At 48.8% G+C, this 18,765-nt stretch overlaps 1 protein-coding gene across 1 annotated transcript in view; it reads left to right on the forward strand.

Annotated features, from left to right (window-relative positions):
* Positions 1–18,765, forward strand: part of SAMD4B (sterile alpha motif domain containing 4B) — a 39,186-nt gene that overhangs the window by 15,820 nt on the left and 4,601 nt on the right. Inside the window, exons 3-10 of the mRNA XM_079800194.1 lie at positions 8,661–9,131; positions 14,704–14,943; positions 15,267–15,376; positions 15,532–15,618; positions 16,357–16,702; positions 17,370–17,455; positions 17,870–17,988; positions 18,542–18,740. Of these exons, the coding sequence (XP_079656320.1) occupies positions 8,661–9,131; positions 14,704–14,943; positions 15,267–15,376; positions 15,532–15,618; positions 16,357–16,702; positions 17,370–17,455; positions 17,870–17,988; positions 18,542–18,740 (1,658 nt within the window). The remainder of the gene's footprint in view (positions 1–8,660; positions 9,132–14,703; positions 14,944–15,266; positions 15,377–15,531; positions 15,619–16,356; positions 16,703–17,369; positions 17,456–17,869; positions 17,989–18,541; positions 18,741–18,765) is intronic.

Genomic DNA, 18,765 nt, shown 5'->3' on the forward strand with positions numbered 1-18,765 from the left:
ATTCAGATTCCTGAGCCCTTTACCCAAACCCACTAACTTAGAATCCTGAGGGGATAGGTTTGGGAACAAGTACCCAGGTTCTTCTGCTGAACCAGCAGTTTGAACAATGAAGCCCTGCTGGATGATTCATTTGTCATAGGACAAGTGGGACTAGGAATCAGGACACCCAGAAGTTCCAGATCCAGCTCTGCCACTAACACCTCTTGAGACCTGGGCCAGCCCCACCCCTCTTGGACCTGAGGATCCATATCTGGAGAGTGAAGACGTTGTTATAAATACTCTCCCAGTACCTTTTGGGTTTTGAAAGAATGCGTCAAAGAAGGCAGACTTATGGCCATGCATATTACTTTGTTTGGGGGCCCAGCACATTCTTCTAAAGCAATAGTTCTTAATATTTTATGAGATGGATCCATCAGTGAATCTGTCCCTCATCCCCACCAAGATGCACACCTACTCCATAAACCAAATCTTGAGTTCATTTCATCCACCAATTCTCTATTACAGGGTCTAAAGTTCTTCAACTTTTCAGATCCCTTCGGGCCAAGAGGGCTAAAACAGTGAGGCAGGTCCTCTGCCATTTTCTGAGTTTGTACTCCATATCTCACCCACCCAACCCTGCTACTTCTCCAGTTCTCCCAGGGAGACTCTGGGTTCAGGTTTGGGTTTAAATCAATCAGAGCTGCCCACCTGTCCATCTCCTCAGAAAGGGTGGGAATGCAGAGGACTTGATTTAGGAAAGTGGGTCCTAACTCTGGCTTCATGTCAGAATCATTCAGGCTCTTTATTAAATGAACCTGAGGCCTGGGTCCTATTTCCAGAGATTCTGATGTTTTTTAAGCTCCCTAGTTGACCCTTGAGTGCATCGAGTGGAGAACCATTTGTCTTGATGCTGACACTGATTCTGGGTGGGCCCAGAAAGGTGTTTAGGGTACTGTTGTGTGACATGTTGAGAGTGGGGGCTGTGGAAGAGGGCTCTGGTCTGAGCAGTCTCTTCCTCTCAGGCAACTGGGAAGTGCCCCAACCTAGGCAGCTAGCGTTGGTTTCATGGAAACAGAATCTGAACAGGCAAGGATAGGCCCCAGGTTTCCTTTTTGTCATCCCTGTTCCTTCTCCCAGTGCTGTCTTCCCTGCCTGTTTGGAGTTATAACAGTAATTTTGTCTCTCTTTCCCCTGATGCTGACTTGGACCAGAAGGGTGGAGCCAGAGAGGCTGAAATCCCCTTCCCTTCCTGGTCCTATAGCTTCCTGAGTCACATTTCCTGCATTTCTTTCCTCCTCTTGTCCTCTGAGTCAGAGTCCCAATATCCAGCAGGTAAGCCCCTCCCTCTCTGGCTCACTGAAACTGGGTGGGGAAACTGAGGTCAGGAGGGGGCCATGGCTGAGTGAGTCACTAGAACTCAACTCTGATGCCTACACCCTCCCCTTTCAAACTCTACTGACATAGTTCATCAAACAAAAATGTGAACCCCCAGACTCCCCCATGTTTGTGTGAGCTGGAGTGAGGCAGAGAAGGGCATGCTTGGAGCCAAACCCCAGCCTCTCTAACTAGTGCATGAGGCTGCCACAATTGTTGCAACAGCCAGCACATAAAAATGGGTTTGCTCTTATGGCAGTCTCCAAGATATATTTGGCTCCTGTGATTTGCCAGGACCCAGGTTCATGACCTACTTAGCTCTGATCACCTGGCCAAGAAAGGCACTCTTATGCAGTCTACCTCATCTTCTCTATGCCTGTGGTGTCCAACTTGGCAGCTTGTTGAGAAGCAGCAGTTAGCATCATGGCATCCCTTAGCTCCCCTCCCCGTTCACCCACCTCCAGAATTTCATCATTGCTTATTGTGCTTCTGGCTCAGAAGAATCAGATATGTACATTTTGGTAAATAACTGTGAAACTCCCAACCCTGTTGGGAATCTTAAGAGGGAGGCTCAGATGTGCCCTCCTATATAAATTGCTCCTCCCCCAGCCCCAAAACAGCATGGGCTCTAAATCTTCAACCAGGAACAGCAATGACAGTTAAAATGCATGGAACACTTTACACATGTTAGGTGCTATGCACAGTTGTCTCATTAACATATATATATATATATATATATATATATATATATATATATATATATATATATATCTTTAGAGGAAGGGAGAGGGAAAGAGAGATAGAAACATCAATGATGAGAAAGAATCATTGATTGGCTGCCTCCTGCATGTCCCCTAATGGGGATCAAGCCCACAACCCAGGCATGTGTCCTTGACTGGAATCAAACCTGGAACTTTTCAGTCCACAGGCTGATGCTCTATCCACTGAGCCAAACCAGCTAGGGCTCATCGACTTTTACTACAGTCCTGTGATGAAGGGGTTTTTACTTCCCCATATTGTACAGAAAAGGAAACCAAGACTTAGAGAGGTTAAAGGACTGACTTTAAATTATGTTAACCTAGGTCATGGAGACAGAGCTGGATTTTTCTAATCCAGGCAAGTTTGCCTGTTGAACTTGTGCTCTTACTTAGTATACTCTGCTAGGACACAAGAGAGGGTAACCTGAGGTCAGGGGATCCTAGAAAGAATCCATTATACACACATAAACACCACTATCTTCAAGGGGACCATCTGGGTTCAATTGTGCAGGTATTCATTGGGTCCCTGCTATGCCTCAACTCTGAGCCAGACTTTTCTGATCTGGGCAGGAAACTAGAAGTTCCATCCCCACCCCTCATCTAAAGCCCCAGCTGGGCTCACCCCAAGGGGCCTGAGGCTGCACAAATTCCTTGGACCCGTTCCACTGCTTACTGATGCTTCCCAGTCATGGGAGGCCCACCCTCCCCAACACACCACCGCACAGACACATAAACACATATTTCCCTAGGGTCCACAGTAGGACAAGGTCCTTCATTGAGCCTAATCCTTGGGGCTGTTCTGTCACATCCCATGGCAGTACCAGAGGAGAATCTGTGTCCCTTAGCCTTGGGGTCCCACAGTACCCTGGGGTGGGGGAGGGACTAGACAAGGCTTCTCTCTATCCCAGATGCTTCTGGCTACCCTGAAGGCCTAAACAGCAGTGATTGAGAACATCAGAATAAGGCTGAAAGGGCAGGCTGACTGCTGGAGAAGGGAGAAAAACACCAATCTTTGAGTCACATACTGAGTGCTTACTATGGGCAGACTGTCAGGTGCTTTCCATTCATTGTTTCCCTAAATCCTCTTGGCAGCCCTATAATCCCTCTTTTACAGAGGAAGCATATTACCCATGCAACTGGGTGACACAGTTGGGATACAAGTCCTTGACTTTGTCCCTAATTTTAATTACTCTATTTTTTCTTCCTCTCATCAAGAACTAAAAACCCAGAGACTAAGTCAGGGAAATAGGGTATCAGGGAGTTCCTTCCCATGTGATCCAGTGCCAGATGGAGCTGGGAGGACTGGAAAGGTGGAGGCTCCCTGAAGTCAGGAAGGCCTATCTAACTCTGGCAAGAGCCTTAGATCTGGAGATGACCTAAGAGACAGCTTTGTGCTCATGGGAACTAGTTCAAGAAAAGAGACAGATTGCCTGGCCGGTGTGGCTCAGTGGTTGAACTTCCACCCATGAATCAGGAGGTCATGGTTCAATTCCCAGTCAGGACACATGCCCAGGTCTCAGGCTCCATCCCCAGTAGGGGGCGTGCAGGAGGCAGGCAATCAATGTTTGTCTCTCATCAGTGTTACTATCTCTCTATCCCTCTCCCTTCCTCTCTCTCTAAAATCAATAAAAACATTAAAAAAGAAAGTTTGGGTTTTTTTAAGAGAGAAGAGGATGAGATTTCCTAGCCTTGAGTAGCAGGTCCTAAAGGGAATCTGAAAAGCCAAGGACAGGGAAAAAGAAGAGACCTGGCATTGGAGAGAGAGTAGAGGGTTATGGGTGAAGTTCCTCCCAGTTCTGGAGGCAGACAGCCCTGGATTTGGATCTTGGCTCTTCCCTTTGGGGAAGTGACTTCACCTTTCCAAATCCATTTCCTCATCTTCAAGATAGAGATGCTAAAACAGGGTTGGGTTGAGAATGAAAAACAAGTATGTTCTTAGCATAAAGTCTGGCTCATAGTAAATGCTCAGTTATTACTATTACTAGAGGCCAGGTGCATGAAATTCATGCATGGGGGACAGTGGGGAGGTCCCACAGCCCAGCCTATACCCTCTCGCAATCCAGGACCCCTTGAATAGGGTCCCTAGCTCGTGATCAGGGCCTATGAGGGCTTTCCTTCCCCGCCGCCCCCTTGCCTACAGCTGGCCCCGCCCCCACTGCTGCCACTGCTTGCCATCTTTGCTGTACTGCCCCCACGACCGGTCACCCCCCTCTGCAGGCAACAGGTGTGGGGTGCAGTAGCTGGCCGGCCCCGCACACCCACCACAGCATCACTGGCAGGTGGCCTGGGCCTCCCTCTGCAAGGCGATTGTGGGGTGATGGCAGGTCCGCCCCCCCTCCCCCCCCCCCCCCCGACTAATCACATCGCACCTGCCTTGGCTGGCCTGGCGCCAGTGCGTGTCATAGTATGGTCATCCGGAAGGTATGGTCATCCGGAAGGTCATCTGGACGGTCGTTCTGTTCAGTTGTTCAGTTGATTTGCATATTATGCTTTTATTGTTATAGATTGTATACTACAGTAGTCCCCACTTTTATCTGTGGTTTTGCATTCCATGGTTTCAATTACCCACAGTCAAACATGGTCCAAAAATATTCAATGCAAAATTCCAGAAATAAACAATTCATAAGTTTTAAATTGTATACCATTCTCAGTATCGTGAAGAAATCTCACACCGTCCCACTCCATCCTGGAATGTGAATCATCCCTTTGTCCAGTATATCGCGTTGTATACACTGACTACCTCATTCGTCACTTAGTAGCCATCTTGGTTATCAGATATTTTGGGAGAGAGAGACCACATTCACGTAACATTTATTGCAGTATACTGTTATAATTCTTCTGTTATTATTGTTGCTAATCTTTTACCATGTCTAATTTATAAATTAAACTTTATCGTAGGTATGTATGTATGGGGGGAAATAGTATATATAGGTTCCATACTATCTGTGGTTTCAGGTATCAACTGGGGGTCTTGGAAACTCCATGGATAAGGTGGGGGGATTACTGTATTAATATTCTATTTTGGTCAGTAATATGGGCATAGCATGAATTGATAATTGAATAAATGGATGAATCCATAGACACTTCAACAGGGGTTCTCTAGGAAGCTTAGAGCAGAGAGTCCCAGGCCAAGAAAATGTGTAGTTATATATGGCCAGGAGTTGGGAGTTGTGTGTGTGAGTCATTTTCGCAGAGCTACAGATTTAGGCAGAATTAGAAGTTTATGTGAATTCCTAAGCCATAGATTTCCAAGCAGGTCATTAAAAGAAAGAGAGGTGCAAAAGGGTTTTTATGCAAAGTTCCCAATGGCCAGATGTAGGAGACCCGAGGTCCTTGGAACCTTAAGCCCTAAGGAAGTTGTGTTGAGACACTGTCAGATGCAGGGCTCACTTGAAATCCAGATGCCTAGAATTCTGGGGGCTCTCCTTCTATACATGCTTATTCCCAGCCTCTCTGTTTCCTGTGCTGGGAGTTGGCTGTGCCCACTGGGTATTTGAAGGGAAGGAACCATGATAAGATATAATAACTGATCCTAGAAATAGCAGCTAATGTTTACTGAGGACTACTCACTGTGTGCTATGGTCTCACTTAATCTATAGCAGCCATGCCAGGTAGGAATGATTCTGAGCCCCACTTTACAGATAGAGAAAGTAGAGCTCAGTGAAGTGATTACATTTGCCCAGAGTCCCATGGTCATTAAGTGGGAGAGAAGGGGCCTAAGCTATGCCACTGCCTTTTCTTTTTTTATCTTCACCCAAGGATATTTTTTCCATTGATTTATTTTTAAAGAGGGAGTGGAGGAGAGGGAGATAGGGGAGAGAAAGAGAAATATTGATGTGAGAGAGACACATCGATTGGCTGCCTCCCGTTCGCATCACGATTGGGGCCAGGGATCGAGCCTGCAACTGCGGTACGTGCACTTGACCGGGAATTGAACCTCTGACCTTTTGGTCTGCAGGCAACACTCTAATCACTGAGACAAACCGGCCAGGGCTGCCTTTTCTTTTTCATGACCCACCCAACTAGAGTGCCAGCTCTGTTGGTTAGAGCCAGCTTCTTTGCCCCTTTCCAGGGCCTTACCAGTAGCCCAATAGCTCATCTCAGAACAACCTTGTTAGATATTTGCAGATTGTTGCCTTGGCTGCAGGTATTAGCTCAATTGCTCAAGAGTGAGGGCAGAGTTGGCCCCAGTCCTTGATCATTATCTCTTTACTCAGGTATTGGTATTCTTGGTTCTTTTTTTTTTTTTTGCCCTGTCAGCATTACATTCCATCCTCTACTCTTTTGAGCTAGTCATGGAAAGGGTAACAGGGTTTTCTTTTTTTTTCTTCTTTTTTCTTTAATTTAATTTTATTTTTTTCAGAGAGGAAGGGAGAGGGAGAGATAGAAACATCAATGATGAGAGAACCATTGATGGGGCTGCCTCTTGCACGCCTCCCACTGGGGACCAAACCTGCAACCTGGGCATGTGCCCTGACCAGGAATCGAACTGAGACCTCCTGGTTTATAGATCAATGCTCAACTATTGAGCTACACTTGCTGAGCTGGGTAACAGGGTTTTCAAGGAAGATAGTCAGACCTGTAACAGTTCCTCCCAAAGCCTCTTTTTATAGCCAGGCTGGGGCCTCATCCTTAGGGAGCTCTCTTCTGGGTCAAGAGGGGAAACCTGGCTCATCTCCACAGGACAGACTCAGGCCTTCAGACTGTGGGGTTGGGAGGAAACATCACCAGATCACTATGGCATGGAGTAGCCAGGAGAGACTTCTCAGAGGAAGGTAGGTTTTGGCAGTTATAAAAGACATAGAATTTGGATAGGAGGAAGGAGACTGTTGTAGGCTAAATCCTTGAATCTTAGCTTGACTGGAAGCTTAGATGAGTGGCCTGGAGAAAGGCCCAGCGAAGATGGGGATATCCTGAGTTGAGTCTTTATCTGGAGTGATAAGAGGTAAGGAGTGTCCTGGAAATGATGGTGATGTTGGGCTAGGAGTTCTTGAACTTTAGTCTATTGGTGCTAGTTACCATTGTAACCTCCTGGTCAGGAACATGACATCCTGGTGTGCTTTAGGAAGATAAATTCATCTGGGTTTATGGGACAGGTTGGAGGGGAAAAATGTAAAGGCCGGGACCAGTTAAACAACAGTGAGCATTTATTAAATACTAGAGGCCTGGTGCATGGATTCATGCACCAGTGGGGTCCCTCAGCCTGGCCTGCAGGGATTGGGCCGAAACCAGCTCTCCAATATCCCCCAGCGGTCCCAGATTGCAAGAGGGTGCACGCCACGCCGAGGGACCCCACCGGTGCACAAATCCGTGCACTAGGTATATAAGATCTTTGGTTAATCTCTTCCCACCCTCCCCCCTCCTCCTTTCCCTCTGAATTCATCAGTTATTCCATGTTTCCATGCCTGTGGGGTTGGGAGGAAACATCACCAGATCCTGCATTGAGCATCTGTCCCCTGGCAGTCAGTGCACATCATAGCTACCAGTCAGACAGTTGCTTAGGCTTTTATATATATAGATGTTCTGTATCCCAGGCCACTTTCCATTCTTTATTAACTCATTGAGTCTCAAAACAACACTGTGAATTGGGTACTCTAATTGTCTCCAAAAATTTTTAGGTGAGGAAATCAGTGTTAGTGAGGTTTAAGGTGACATGCCCAAGGTCTAGCTAGTAAGTTGGGGGGTTTATACTATATGATTCTAGACTCCATGCTTTTAATCACTGTCCTCTCTCTCTTTTTTTTTTAATTTTTTTTTATTGATTTTAGAGAGAGGGGGAGAGTGATAGAAACATCAGTGATGAGAATTATCGATCGGTTGCCTCCTATACGCTGCCCACTGGATATAAAGCCTGCAACCCAGACATGTGCCCTGACCAGGAACCATGACTTCCTGCTTCATGGGTCGAAGCTCAACCACTGAACCACATCGGCCAGGCGATCACTGTCCTCCTAATCAGGAAAGAGACTGTTTTGATAGGGAAAGTGGATAGGGGCCCTGAAAATAAAGAGTAAGAAGAGTAGCCCTAGCCAGTTTGGGTCAGTAGATAGGGCATCCACCCACGTACTGAAGGGTCCTGGATTTCATTCTGGTCAAGGGCACGTACCTGGATTGCAGGTTCGATCTCCAACCCCAGTCAGGACACATGTGGGAGGCAGCCAATTGATGTGTTCCTCTCACATCGATGTTTCTCTCTTTGTGTCTCTCCCCTCTTCCTTCTACTCTCTCTAAAAGCAGTAGAAAAATATCCTCAGGTGAGGGTTAACAACAACAAAAAAGAGTAGGCCTTGGAGATGGTGAGCTCAGATCAAATTCTAGAGTAGCAAATTTGATTGGGAGCTACAGCAAGTTTTTTTAGAGTAGGAGTGATAGAACCAGGAAAAACTATTCTGGAAGTAGGGTGTATGTGTTTGATCTCACCTATATAAGGATCCAGGTTGGGGTCATGAAAGAAGGGAGAAGAGATTAGAGCTGAGGGAGCAGGCTATAGGTCCCTCTCCTGGGTTTATAGGAGTTCGCTCCCCTAAAATTCTCTCGTCTCCTTTGCAGCCATCGTCAGCCAGTGGCAGCAGGAGTCCAAAGAGAAGGTAGTGTCTCTCCTGCTGTCCCATCTGCCCCTGCTTCAGCCACGCAACACGGAGGCCAAGTCGGAGTACATGAGGCTGCTGCAGAAAGTGCTGGCCTACTCGATCGAGAGCAATGCCTTCATCGAGGAGAGCCGCCAGCTGCTCTCTTATGCCCTCATCCACCCGGCCACCACACTGGAGGACCGCAACTCACTGGCCCTCTGGCTGAGCCACCTGGAAGAGCGGCTGGCTAGTGGCTTCCGCACCCGGCCCGAGCCCACTTACCACTCTCGCCAGAGCTCAGATGAGTGGGGGGGGCCTGCAGAGCTGAGCCCTAGGGAGGCAGGGTCAGGCTGGCAGGACAAGCCACCCCGGGAAAATGGACACGTTCCCTTCCACTCACCCAGCTCTGTGCCGCCAGTCATCAACAGTATTGGGAGCAACGCAAATGCAGGTGATGGTGTAGTGAGTCCCAGGAGGTCATGCCTACTTGAAAAGGGACAGACTGGGCTATCTCTTTACTTGCTCTGTGGCCCTGGGAAAGTCACATAACCTCTCTGGGCCTCACCTTATGAGGGAGTGCAGAGGTGGTGAACTGGCATTCCCAGAGCCATATCTCACCTACAGATATGTTTTGTTGAGCCCAGACTCAACACAACTTTGGTTTTATTTGTTATGTTTTTAAATAAATTTGGTAATATAAGAAATCAGGAATTTTCCCCTAAAAATCCACATTTTAGCTTCTCTTGAAAAGTCAAAACATTTGGCAGCTCAAGGTCTGTATTTCTGGTGGCAACAGTAAGATGGAATTTAACGTTGGTCATCCCTTTTACACCCTACACATGTGCCCCAGTCAGCCTCTGCCTCCTCCACTATCCCTCTTTGGTCATATCTGACACCTGTCTGGCCTCTGAAGGCATTAAATTAATGACATAATCTGAGGTCCCTTCTAGTTCACATATTCTGGATTTTTGTATCAGGCCTCAGATTAATGCGTTGTGTCTAAGAAATCTGTTTCCAAGCCTGTTCATTTAAGCTGTAACTCATGCTGCTGTGCATTAGTAATAGTAAGTAACATTGTTGAGCATTGACTATACTTGATATTTTCACACATGATCTCATTTCATCCTCATTACAACCATATTATTATCACCATTCTACAGATGAGGACACAGACTCAGGAGGTAAAATCATGTTTTCAAGTTCACACATAGAACAAGTGGTGGAACTGGCCAAGGTTCAGACCCAGGCATCCTGCCACCAGAGCCTGCCTCTGATCATTGCACTGGCCTCCAACTAAGTGGTTTTGAAAGGGCTCTCTTATTAAGCACCCTGAAGACTGGGGTGAGCAGGAGGAGCAGGTGTTCCAATGAGTTTTTGAAATGAACAGGATAAGAGAGTGGTATTTTCAAGGATTGGTAAAGTAACATGACCTGACTCAAAGCAAGAGGTTTCTAAGATCCTCACTGTGGTGGGCACTGGTTAAAGCGGGCCAGGAAAGAGTGGCAGTGACATGTCATCCGTGCCAGTGGAAGGGGTGAACCCTGTGTCTCTGGTGCCCAGCTGTATGGCACCTAGCACACAACAGTTACCCCCTGAGCCTCTTTCTTCTCATCTTAAATATGTATGTCCTGGTAGCCTCCCTCCCTCCCAGGTGCTAGTGAGAATCATGGATGATAGAGGGGAGGGATAGGGACCATTTCTAGGAAATATAGCAAACCAAGGTGTTTTCCAATCTCAGAGTATGACAATTTCTGGGTCTAGGTTGGGAGGATATATTAATAATGATAATCCTAGTTAAAATATATTAAGTGTGTAGTCTTTGCCAAGAGCTGTTCTGAGAACTTTATACCTATACATTCATTGGTTGTCACAGGAAAGTCATTTGTCCAAGGTGGTATAGCCAGAATTTATTATTATTTTGTTGTTGTTGTTGTTAATCCTTACCTGAGGATATTCCCCATTGATTTTCAGAGAGTGGGAAGGAGAGGGAGAGATAGAGAGAAACATCCATGTGAGAGAGAGACATCAATTGATCCCCTCTGCATAGGCTGGGACCAGGGCCCAAACGGAGCCTGCAACCTTGATCAGAATCGAACCTGGGATCCTTCAGTCTTCTGGCTGATGCTCCATCCACTGAGCCAAACCGGCCATGGTGTAGCCAAAATTTAAGTCTAAACAGACTGGCTGCATAGCTCATACTTTTTTTCTTTTTTTAATTTTATTGATTTCAGAGAGGAAGGGAGAGGGAGAGAGAGATAGAAACAACAATGATAAGAAAGAATCATTGATCGGCTGCCTCCTGCACGCCCCCCACTGGGGATTGAACCCGGGACCCTTCAATCCACAGGCCAGCGTTATATCCACTAAGCCAAACCAACTAGGGCCATAGCTCATACTCTTTTTTTTTTTTTAATATGTTTTATTGCTTTTTTACAGAGAGGAAGGGAGAGGGATAGAGAGTCAGAAACATCGATGAGAGAGAGACATCGATCAGCTGCCTCCTGCACACCCCCTACTGGGGATGTGCCCGCAACCAAGGTACATGCCCTTGACCAGAATCGAACCTGGGACCCTTTTGTTCGCAGGCCGACGCTCTATCCACTGAGCCAAACCGGTTAGGGCCATAGCTCATACTCTTAACTACTGTGCTACAACATCTCCACCTAAAAGTGATCTCCTGAAGATCCTCAGACCTCATCAAGAGGAGGGTGCCCATACATTTCTTCTCCCCATGATGGGGACCGCAGCTACTACAGGACCAAGTTGGAGCAATATTGGATGGGGTTTGAGCCAGAAGAGAGAAAGGAATTGGGCATTCCAAATTAAGAGCACAGCATGATTTGAAGGCATGGGGGTGGCAGATTGGAGGAGACAGTATGAAGACAGGTCTGGCAGGGCTTGAGAGGTGCAAGGATTTAAATGAGTAATGGCAACAAACATTCATGTTTACCATGTGCCTGCCAAGGGCTTCATACAGAAATGGAGGTGGAGGGCAAATGAAGTGACTTGCCTGGGATCATGCAGTTAATAGGTGGCCAAGCCAGGATTAAACTCAGGTCTGTCTTGACTCCCAAATCTCAGCATGTTAGGGCCACATTGAGGGGCAGGAGAGTCTTGAAGGATAGGATGAAACTTCAAGTAGTTGCAGGAAACGATTTAAATATTTTTGAGTGGGGAGCAAGGATTGGCCTGTAAGGGCAGGCACAGTAGGTTTGGGGTGCTGCCAAGGACAGACCAGGGTTTCTTGGAGAGAGTGAGGCCCTGGAACTCTGGCCAGCATTCCTGTTTTTATAGTTTTCATGCTGTGGTCAGCCTCCACCCTATTGTAGGGCCAAGCAGGGCTCCTCAGAAACTGCACAGTCATTCTAATCAGGATAATTTCCTGCCCTCTCAGTCTTCCCTGCCTCCTTCTTGGCTAAGAAGGGAGGAAGGAAGAGGCCAAAGGGATCAAAACAGGTGTAAAATAGCCTATATTGAGGGTTCCCCAGTCCCCCAGGGCCCAAAGTATGCCGTTTTCTTCTGGGAGTTCAGAGGCTTGGAAGGAGCCCTGAGCAGAGGACCTTAGAGGTTGTGGGCAGGGGTAGAGCTGGCTTAGGGAGTGGGACCGTACACTGCTCTGCCTCAGGTGACTTCCTGGCTAGGAGCTTAGATACTGTCACAGAAGGGGGAAGGTGCTTTGGGCCTGTGCCAGGCTGATCCTCCGTTCTGGGCTGGTGTCGGTGGAGCGCTGGCAGGAATCCCAACCTTTCCACCCAACTCTGGAAACTGAGGCAAAGGGCTTCAGTTCGCTGGGCTTTGATATTCTCACCTACCTAGGGTGAGACATTTGGCTTTGTTTCCTTTCCTTTTAATTGTATTTAGGATACTCCAGATTCCCTGTGTCGAGCTCAGAGGCCATGTTACCACCCTTAGGATCATGGGTGCCCTCCTTTTGGCCTTTAGGAAACTTTGAAGGCTCTGTATATTGTGCCCTTGCTCCTGATCCTGGGGGTGCAGAAATGATTGGGCAGGGTTGCCATCCCATACGAGCCCAGAGTCCAGTGTGAGAGAAGCAGGCTAGTGAAGTGGGCATAAGTGCAGGGCTTGAGGCAGCAGCAGCTCAGGGGTCCAAAGAATACAGAGGGCCTCAACCTATGAACCAGGAGGTCACGGTTCGATTCCCAGTCAGGGCACATGCCCAGGTTGTGGGCTTGATCCCTAGTGGGTAGCATGCAGGAGGCAGCCAGTCAGTGATTCTCTCTCATTGATGTTTCTATCTCTTTCTCTCTCTTCCTCTCTGAAATCAATAAAAAATATATATATTGGGGGGTGGGGGGGGGATGCAGAGGAAGGACGCCCAGAAAAAGGAATTCAGAGGAAGGAGTGAAGGCTGAAGTGGCTGGCAAATAAGGGTGGATAAGTGGTGAGCTAGACAAAGGGGAAAGCATGTGTAAAGGTCTGGAAGCTGTAGGAATCTACCCTATCCTGAGAATGGTAAAAAGCCAAATTGGATTCTTCTTCCTACCTCACAAATGGAATGGATAGATGGAGGCTTTGCAACATCATTGTAAGAGGGCCTGGATTCACCGTGATTTGGGCATAGTCCAAGAAAAATCTGTGGGAGCTGGGGAAGCCCCAGGATAGGGCTGTTGAGCGTGTAGTTTATGTACTTCCTTCATTTACTTTACAAGTACTTCTGAAGAAACTCCTCTGCTCTAGGCCCCACTGTAATTACTGAGTATGCAATGCTATCTAGGACAGGATAGATCCCTGCTATCACAGGTTATTGCATCAGGGGCATATAGTTAATAAGCAAGTAAACAAATAACTAGATAAGATCATTTCAGGTTGTGATAGGTAGTGTGAGAAAGATAAGACAGAGTAATATGATAGAGTAACCAGAATTGGTGGGGACAACTACTTCATATTGAGGGTTCAGAGAAGGCTTTAGAAGAGATGACACTTTGCCAAGATGAGACCTGAGGGAAGACAAGAAGAAAGAGCAAGTGCAAAAGTATTGAGGCTGGAACAAGCTTGAATGTTTTAGGAACAAATGGGGGTGGGGGACAAAGGCTAGAAAGACTTGATCCAAAGGGTGAGTAGGAGATAGATCAGAGATGAGAAGGAAGGGCCTTGTAGTGGTGTATGTGGAAGAGTTTAAATTTTATTTTCAGCATGAAGGGAAGCCATCGGGATTTTAAGCAGGGACTGACTTGGTCAGATTTGTATTTTTAGAAGGACCATTGTGCTGCTGTGAAATGAATAGGAGGCAAGAAACCAGTCAGGACGCCCTAGCCGGTTTGGCTCAGTGGCTAGAGCATTGGCCTGCGGACTGAAGGGTCCCGGGTTTGATTCTGGCCAAAGGCACATGCCTGGGTTGCAGGCTTGATCCTCAGTAGGGGTCGTGCAGGAGGCATCCCATCAATGATTCTCTCTCATCATTGATGTTTCTTTTTTTTTTCTTTTTCTTTTTTATTGATTTCAGAGAGGAAGGGAGAGGGAGAGAACCATCAATGATGAGAGAGAACCATTAATCAGCTGCCTCCTGCACGCCCCTCACTGGGGATCGAGCCCAAAACCCGGGCATGTGCCCTTGACTGGAATCGAACCTGGGATCCTTCAGTCTGCAGGCTGATGCTCTAGCTACTGAGCCAAACCAGCTAGGGCTCATCATTGATGTTTCTATCTCTCCCTCTCCCATCCTCTCAGAAATCAATCAAGAAATATATTTTTTTAAAAAAAGGGAAAGAAACTAGTGAGGAGGCTGTGGCAGTAATTCCAGTTAGGGATGCCATTGACTCAGACCAGGGTGCCAACAGAGGAAGTGGAGTTCAAAGAAGTAGCTCATAGCTTGCTGATGGGTTAGGTATGAAGGGTGAGGGGATGAGCGGTATCTGATAGGCGGTTCCCCGCAGATGCCAGGGCCCCTTCTCCTTATTGGAGTCTGGGGCTGAGCCGCCATCCATGGCACTGACTGGGGTGGCATGATCTACTGTGGTCAGATCCCCAAGCCTGACCTTTTGCCTCTCTTCCTTTCTGGCCAGGTCTCCCCTGCCAAATCCACCCCAGCCCTCTGAAGCGCTCCATGTCACTCATTCCTACGAGCCCCCAGGCCCCTGGTGAGTGGCCGAGTCCAGAGGAGCTCGGGGCTCGGGCTGCTTTCACCACGCCCGACCACGCACCCCTCTCGCCCCAGAGCAGCGTGGCCTCCTCTGGCAGTGAGCAGACGGAGGAGCAGGGCTCCAGCCGGAACACTTTCCAGGAGGATGGCAGTGGCATGAAAGGTATAACAGGGGAGGGCAGTGCTAGGACCCTCCAAAGGCTTCTGCAGAGCTTAATGGACAGAAAGGAGCTTGTAGCTGCCACCCTGCCTATCCTGTTCCCCCAACCTTCAACTTCCCCTCCCTTCCAGAGAAGGGAGAAGTCTGAGGAGAGTAGAAGTCCCTGCCCTTCGGGTTCAGACTGATCTGAGAGACCCCCACAAACCCTGGTTTGATGGGGGAGAAGCCCCTGCCCTCAGACACCCGAGTCTGATAAGAAAGCCAGGGCACAGAGGTAACTGATGGAACAGACTCCTGACCTTATGCCCTCCCTTCTTTTCCAACAGATGTGCCCTCATGGCTCAAGAGCCTCCGCTTGCACAAGTACGCAGCCCTTTTCTCACAGATGAGCTACGAGGAGATGATGACACTGACTGAACAGCATCTGGAGTCTCAGGTAAAGCTCAGGGGACCATCAGGGTAGAGTTGGGGTACTATTTTACCACTACCCTTGTGACCTGAGCCTCCTCCAGCTCTTTGAGCTTTGTTGGAGCACCCTAAGTAGCTTGACCTCCCATTTCCAGCTTCCTGTCCCCTTCTGCCCTACCACAGAATGTCACCAAAGGTGCCCGCCACAAGATAGCCCTGAGCATCCAGAAGCTGCGTGAGAGGCAGAGCGTCCTCAAGTCCCTGGAGAAGGTGAGGACTGGTATTCCCCATCTCCAAGGTTAGTTGGCTGTCCAGGGGTACCAGTAGACAGAAGGCTCTGGGGCATCCTTGCTACCCATGTGGCCTCTCCTCAGGATCTCTCTAGCCCTCGGGTCTGATCTGCAGTGGCCTCAGCCTTAGGGAGCCAGACTCTGGGGACCAAGTATAAGTTGGATGACAGGGCTCACTTGCCTGTGGCTAAGAGGCTCCCCTCCTTGTGTGTCCTGGTGTGTGTCCCCAGGCTGCCTGTTAACCTCTTCTCTTTCACTCCCATTTCTGACTGGTCTTTCTGGTAGAGCAGAGCGTCTCCCTGGGTGCATGATCTCTCCATTTGGTTTGTTTCTCATCTCCTCACTGCTTCCATATCTGCCTCAATTGCATTCCTTTTATCCTTTCCTTGCCACTTGCCTTCTGGTTTTACCCCCTCAGTTCACAGTCCAGATTTCTACATCCGAATCTGGTTCCACCTTTGCTGGGACCTGAAGGCCCCAGGATTAGACCACCTTCTCCTGAGCTCCCTGGGACTCCACCTTGAAGGGGGAAGAGGGAATGTGTGTTACAAATGTGTACATATATATGTGGGCTTGTGGTACTTTTACTTTCCTTCTCTATGTGCTGGAACCCAGGGTCCTGTCAAGCACTCTCCAAGCCCTGTCTGACCGCAGTTGTGTAGTTTTTCTACATAGATGTGGGGTCGGCATGTGACCCCAGCCATGCCCTCCCATGCAGGACGTGCTGGAAGGAGGAAACCTGCGAAACGCTCTGCAGGAGCTGCAGCAGGTCATCGTCACCCCGATCAAGGCCTACAGTGTTCTCCAGGCCACTGTGGCCCCCACCTCCACCACCTCCACCTCGACTGCCAGGGATGCGGGCCAGGGGGAGCCACTGCTGCCAGGTGCTGAGACTCCCCTGGCTCATCCCAGCGCAGACAAGGGCACTGAGGCCAAGGATCCTCCAGCTGCAGAGAGCTACCCCCCTCCACCAGCTCCAGTTCCTACTGATGGCAGCGAGCCAGCCCCAGCTCCCGTTGCTGACGGAGACATTCCCAGCCAGTTTACACGGGTGATGGGCAAAGGTGAGACCACCCAGGGCCCAGCAGGAAGTTCTGGGGCAGAGAGCCAAGTGAACCTAGGCATTAGGGGTCAAATCCAAGTTAAATAGTGGAAGCAGAACTTTTAAAGAACCCTGGGGACTAGAATACCATAGAGAGTGACTTGAGACGGGTGGCAAGGCCCCTGCCCTCAGGTGTGTCCTGGCTGGTGGTAGGAGACAATGCTCACACTCCAAGCATCTCCAGCCTGAGAAGAAGAGGACAGTATGTCGGTGGAAACCACATAGAGTACAGAGTGAACAAATAAGGAGAATTGGTTAGTTCTCTCAGTGACTGAAATCCACAAATGAGTATGATAAAGCTCTCAAAGGGCAGCATGACATAGCAGACTTTACACTTGGGTCTAGATCCCTTTATCTGTGTGACCTGGGACACGCTCACACTCTCTGAGCCTCAAGGTTCCTCATGCTAAAAATGCCGGTTGATGAGATTCTTGTAAAGAGTTAAAAGGTATCATTGACCTCATATCTGCCTTATGCCAGGCACTATGCTGGGTGCTTTATGTATCTTCATAAGCCAGGTATCATGCTTGGCACATAACTAGTACTCATCCAGCCTGAGTTTCCTGTCCCTCTTTCTGTGGCAGAAGGCATGCTGGGGTCTGACCTCCTACCCTTTCCTATGTCCCCAGTGTGCACCCAGCTGCTGGTGTCTCGACCAGATGAGGAGAACATCACCAGTTACCTCCAGCTCATCGAAAAGTGCCTAACTCATGAGGTGAGACCTTCCCTAGAACTCCCAAGAAGGGCAAGGTGACCCCATCACTCTCAGAGCCAACGTTCCTTATATGGCCAACGGGCACTACCTGGCTGGCTCCTGCCAACCTCTCCAGCCCTCATCTCACCACCTACTGGCCCCTCAGCTCCCAGTTCAAACATTTGTACCTCAGGGACACCTTCACTGGCCTTCAGTCATACTAGATCAAGTTTCTTGTGCCTTCTGTGTTTCTCCCTCACAGCACTCATCACTCATCTACCCAACTACACAGTAAGCTTCATGTGCACGGGGAACCTCTGCGTCCCAGCATTGCCTGGCACAGAGCAGGCAGTAGATAAATATTTGAGCAAATGAACAGAAGGCAGATCTGAAAGAAACACCCCCTCCCTTCTTAACTTCCCTAATTGTATCTAGGCTTTCACGGAGACACAGAAGAAACGGCTGCTGTCCTGGAAACAGCAAGTGCTAAAGCTCCTCCGAACCTTCCCGCGCAAAGCCGCACTAGAGATGCAGAACTACCGGCAGCAGAAAGGGTAGGCAGGCAGCGGGCATGCAGGCCGGCCTTCCCTAGGCCCTTGCTGGTGGACAGCTAGTGTTTAGAGGGGTGATTGCATTCTGGGCTGGGAATCCAGTGCACTGGGTGACTTATACACATCACCCAGTGAAGACTTTTTCCAGAAGAAAATCAGGATGTTCTTATTGCTAAAATAGGGTGCTAAGCAGGCAGAACCAGATCATGTCCTGATAGCAGACCCCTTGCCTGTCCCTGTTCTCTTCATCTTGTGTGCAGAGGGTTCTGAAGTCCCTTCTCACTCCCAAACAAATAACAGGAATATCACACAAGCGTATTGAAGTTAGGAGAACTGCTTTGCTTGGAGATGAGGAACATTTCCTGTCTCTATCCTGGGGGAACCCCTTGGTCAGAAGGAGACAGAATGTGTGGTACAGGAACTTGGACAGGGAATCTTTGCTCAGAGCAGGTCTGTGCTGTGTCCTACCCATTGGGATTGTACAGGGACGGGAGGAGGGGTGGAGAGATGGGCCCCATCCACCTAAACTGACACCCTGCCTTCTGCTCTCTCACAGCTGGGCGTTTGGCTCCAACTCACTCCCCATAGCTGGCTCTGTGGGGATGGGGGTGGCCCGGCGGACCCAGCGGCAGTTCCCAATGCCTCCCCGGGCCCTTCCACCCGGCAGAATGGGCCTTCTAAGCCCCTCGGGCATTGGGGGCATTTCCCCCAGACATGCCCTCACCAGCCCCAACCTTGGGGGCCAGGGCCGACAGGTGAGCGGCTAGATATAGAGGGCCT

This window comes from Cnephaeus nilssonii (assembly GCF_951640355.1).
Source record: "Cnephaeus nilssonii genome assembly, chromosome: 20".
Taxonomy (NCBI): domain Eukaryota; kingdom Metazoa; phylum Chordata; class Mammalia; order Chiroptera; family Vespertilionidae; genus Cnephaeus; species Cnephaeus nilssonii.